Below are 3,875 nucleotides of genomic sequence, written 5' to 3'. Positions count from 1 at the left end.
AGTAAACCATTCCACATGAGAGATCTAGTTTGGGCAGGGAGATGGGTGTTGCAGACTAGCCGGAAATTCTCTCAAATTCTGGCCAGAGTTCGTATCATAACGCCGGAACTTTTCATTAAGAGGATCCGACAGGCATTCAGTATTTCTTGGAATAGAGAAGCCTGTCATCAACTATTTAAGATTATAGGCATCAAACCAGAAACGTGTAATCAATCCACGAAACTCATTACGATTAATGAAAACTGCATTATTCTCCTGAAAATACATGTTGCAACACCGTACCAGTTCTAACAATAATTGGATATCAACGGGCTGAAATCAAACATAACTTGGAAGGAAAGGCACCATACAACCTAGCTGAAAGAGAGCACTGATGAGGAGACCAATTTGTTTCCCACACAAACACAAATGTACAGTGTCACCCCATGCATACCAATAAATATACTTCCAAAGATGACTTATTTTTTACTGGAAAAGAATTCGGGTACAATATTTAACATTCGCATCCGCTTGACCTTGGCTGATTGCTGCTTCCAACGTCAATCGTATCCGGCAAGTATCTAAATGAAGCAAAATAAAAGAATATCAACATATGAGCACTGGAAAAATTATAACTCTCAAGGGTTGAATTAATCAGAATATCTACCCTCACACTTGCTAATACCAATGTTTAGCGAATGAAGTACATTACTATATACACTAACCATAAGTTTTCCAGAATATAGCACTCACAGAACTATAAGATGAAACGAAAGGACATCATGCAACACCAATTTTGATTATTTGAAACATTTTATATGTCAGTGGGACAGCTGTTATATTTGAGAATGTTAAACTAAGTTTTAAGGAAACCAACCAAATCAAAAAGGTTATCTGCAAAAACTAACCGGCACATTGCCCCTATGTTCAATTCCGTGGGAAAATATTTGCCTAGTATTAGATGATTCAATTTGTGATGCAAGTAAATGAAATGAACTATCAAAACACAAGCGGCATGTTCAGGTGCATTAGCATAATGTTCCTAGTTCAACTTACATTTCTTCCTCTTCCCCACTCTTCAGAGCATCCGTTGCTATGCACTGGAAAGCTTCTTCCACATTAATGCCTTCCTTAGCAGAGGTTTCATAGTATGGAATATTTCCTTTTGATGCACACCAAGCTCGAGCCTTTTTCTCTGAAACCTGGAAAATAAACAAATAAATGACATGTAGACTTGAAGCACATGGGATGGTTAATCAGATGTTCACGAGAGCTACGTGTGTGTGTGTGTAAGAGAAAGAGAAGATGAATTTTCTTTTCCAATTAGGGATGCATACCACTCTACTATTTCCACCATCTACATCAATTTTGTTTCCAATAACAACAAATGGGAAGTTTTCTGGATCTGAAGGACTTGCCTGCAAAAGACGTCGTCATCATCATAAGTTCAATTCCTATATTTTTATTACTAAATGGAAATGTAAGTTATCCAAAAAAAATGACATTAACAGGAAGAATTTGAAAGTTATGCAATTCTTAAGGAAGAAAAGAGTGAAAAAACCAGACACACCTGAATGAGAAATTCTTCCCTCCAGTTGTTAAGGTTATCAAATGACTTCATTGAATTCACATCATACACAAGAACACAGCAATCAGCACCACGGTAAAATGCTACACCAAGGCTTTGGAATCGTTCTTGGCCAGCTGTATCCCAGATCTGACAAAACAACAGAATATGGTCCGACTGTTAGGACGCAATTAGCCGCCAACTGATCCAAGAATATAAAAACATAAAAAAGAGTGCTGGAGAACATAGTGGAAGAAGTGGTTAGCTAAAATATTTTCTACAGTACCTATGAGGTTAGGGGCTTAACAAACACTCCCGGGATAAAATCATGATTAGGATAATCAACCAAGTGCTGAAAACATGTATTCTTTACATGAATTCTACTTGGTTACGCTAAAAACAAACTTAATACCTAGATTACAGTCTTCACCCAATAGCCATACAAGACCACTCATTTCACAGTGATTTCAAGAAATTAACAAACAATTCATCTCTCTGATAATCTGATTTCCATCAACGAACAGCTTGAAACCCTTTTTCTAATGTTCAAATCAATGTACTAGAGGAAGAGAGCAAGCAGAAGGGAGGGAGGGAGGAGAAGACAGAGAGAGGTATCAATTTACAATTAACGGGTCTATACATAAACTTAATTTGGTCAATAGATAAAAACCAAACCAGACTTCGTCTTTTGATATAAAAAAACCATAATATTGCCAACCTAAAACTGAAGTTAGGATATGCCAGCACATATAAACACGTGAAAATTTTATAGGAAAAGGAATAATTGAACAATACATGGCAGTCAACAATTATCAGGAAGGCTAACACATTTTAATAAGTGTGAAAATCTTAACCATGGTAACAGTTCGAGGGGAGAGAATGAAGGCATGGTGACAGTTCAGCTTGCTATATTAAAAATAGGGGTGAAAGTTCAGCTTCCTCAATAGTGAATGCAGATTAATAATTAATGCAATTTCTAGTCTTTTAAGGACAGAAGAATAAAAAGCAGTTTTAGCGAATCCTTCTCTACAGTAGCAGTAGAGAAAGTTTTGGATTTTACTTTCAGATACGCATCTAAAGGCATTAGAACTAAAGAAAACCTGTAAGGTGAAAAGCCTGTCTTCAAACTGCACTTCTTTGGTCAAAAAATCAGCTCCGATTGTCGCCTTGTACTGATTGCTAAACTTCTTGTTTACATATCTATACGAATCGTGTTAAAGGCAAACCCAAAATCCACTAAAGCAAAATTACTTCTACTAAACAACAGAAGCATCTTGCACAAAATTAGATAACCAAATACTCAAATTCAACATCCAAGCTGCCAAAGGATACTGATTCATCAAAGAAGTCTTCCCCACCCTGCAAATCACAAATCAAACAAACCCTTTTACTTTACCACAAAAACAAAAGGTAATTTTTATCCTAACAAGAATTCACAATTCAATTTCACTACACACCATCCAATTTCCCAGTTTAGAAAAAAAATAAAAAAAATTACTCAATTCCTAAATTGTACTAAGAGACCAAAATTAGGGTTTGAGATCACAGTGCATAAAGTAAGATCCAGAAAGATCCGCCCAATTTCAAAACATAAAACCCTAAAACGCACAAATAATTCAAGCAAAAAGAGAGGGAGACGGAGGGACACTGACCCGCTGTCGCCGAGGATGATGACCTTCAAGAGCGTTCTTCTCCGGGACGGCATCGTTTTGAGAAAAGAATTTGGAACGATCTGAGGAGTTGGGATGGTTCTAGATGTTTCTCTCTGTCACAGAAGAAAAGAGAAGATGGTCGGAGCGCGCAAGTCTTGTTAGACTTCCCTGGTCATACAAACCTGGAGCTGACCTGTACTTCTTTGTGAGCGATCGTTTATTTTCTTATTTATTACTCTCTTTTTCGGAATTTTGTTTTAGGGGTTTTAAACTTTTAGCCGACTTAACCTGGTCATAACTCATCTTCTTTAATTTTTTCGTCACATATTTTGACATAATATATAAAGTACTGGACTTAAGTTCATTTTAATTGCTCACAAGCTATCCTAACCAGCTCATTAGACAAGGTCTGGGTGTATTTTTGCTCACCATCTTAAAGTAATAGTGAGGCTCACCACTCTATTAATTACAGTTAGATTATTTAAGTTTCGAGATTTATGTAGTAGATAGATTAAATCAAATTCATCCAACAGTAATCAATAAGGTAGTGAGCAATATTATCACTTTACTGTGATGAGCCGGTACAACTTTGTCAATTTTCAACTTAAAACTATTACCCACACTATTGTTCTACTTTTTCACCTACTTTTTCATGAAAATATTAATGACATATTTAT

General features: G+C 36.2%; 1 protein-coding gene across 1 annotated transcript; it reads right to left on the bottom strand.

Moving 5' to 3' along the window:
* Positions 1-204: 204 nt before the first annotated feature.
* Positions 205-3,435, bottom strand: LOC137728070 (ras-related protein Rab7-like). The gene is made up of 7 exons (XM_068466958.1): positions 3,199-3,435; positions 2,879-2,905; positions 2,647-2,746; positions 1,550-1,696; positions 1,317-1,397; positions 1,036-1,181; positions 205-560 (listed from the first exon to the last, which is right to left on the bottom strand). Exons 1-7 carry the CDS (start codon positions 3,249-3,251, stop codon positions 494-496), a joined length of 621 nt encoding a protein of 206 aa, XP_068323059.1. The 5' UTR covers positions 3,252-3,435; the 3' UTR covers positions 205-493.
* Between the last annotated feature and the right edge of the window lie 440 nt (positions 3,436-3,875).

This window comes from Pyrus communis, chromosome 3 (genome assembly GCF_963583255.1).
Source record: "Pyrus communis chromosome 3, drPyrComm1.1, whole genome shotgun sequence".
Classification (NCBI taxonomy): Eukaryota; Viridiplantae; Streptophyta; class Magnoliopsida; order Rosales; family Rosaceae; genus Pyrus; species Pyrus communis.
The sequence above is the reverse complement of the archived record's forward strand: the minus strand, read 5'-3'. Positions and strand labels throughout refer to the sequence as shown.

Excerpts from the sequence above, each read along its gene's own strand:
- LOC137728070 (XM_068466958.1), bottom strand. The coding sequence starts at position 3,251 with ATGCCGTCCCGGAGAAGAACGCTCTTGAAGGTCATCATCCTCGGCGAC. Across the intron at positions 2,906-3,198 it reads ATCATCCTCGGCGACAGCGG|GGTGGGGAAGACTTCTTTGA; the intron begins GTCAGTGTCCCT and ends TGTGATTTGCAG. Across the intron at positions 1,182-1,316 it reads ATGGTGGAAATAGTAGAGTG|GTTTCAGAGAAAAAGGCTCG; the intron begins GTATGCATCCCT and ends TTTATTTTCCAG.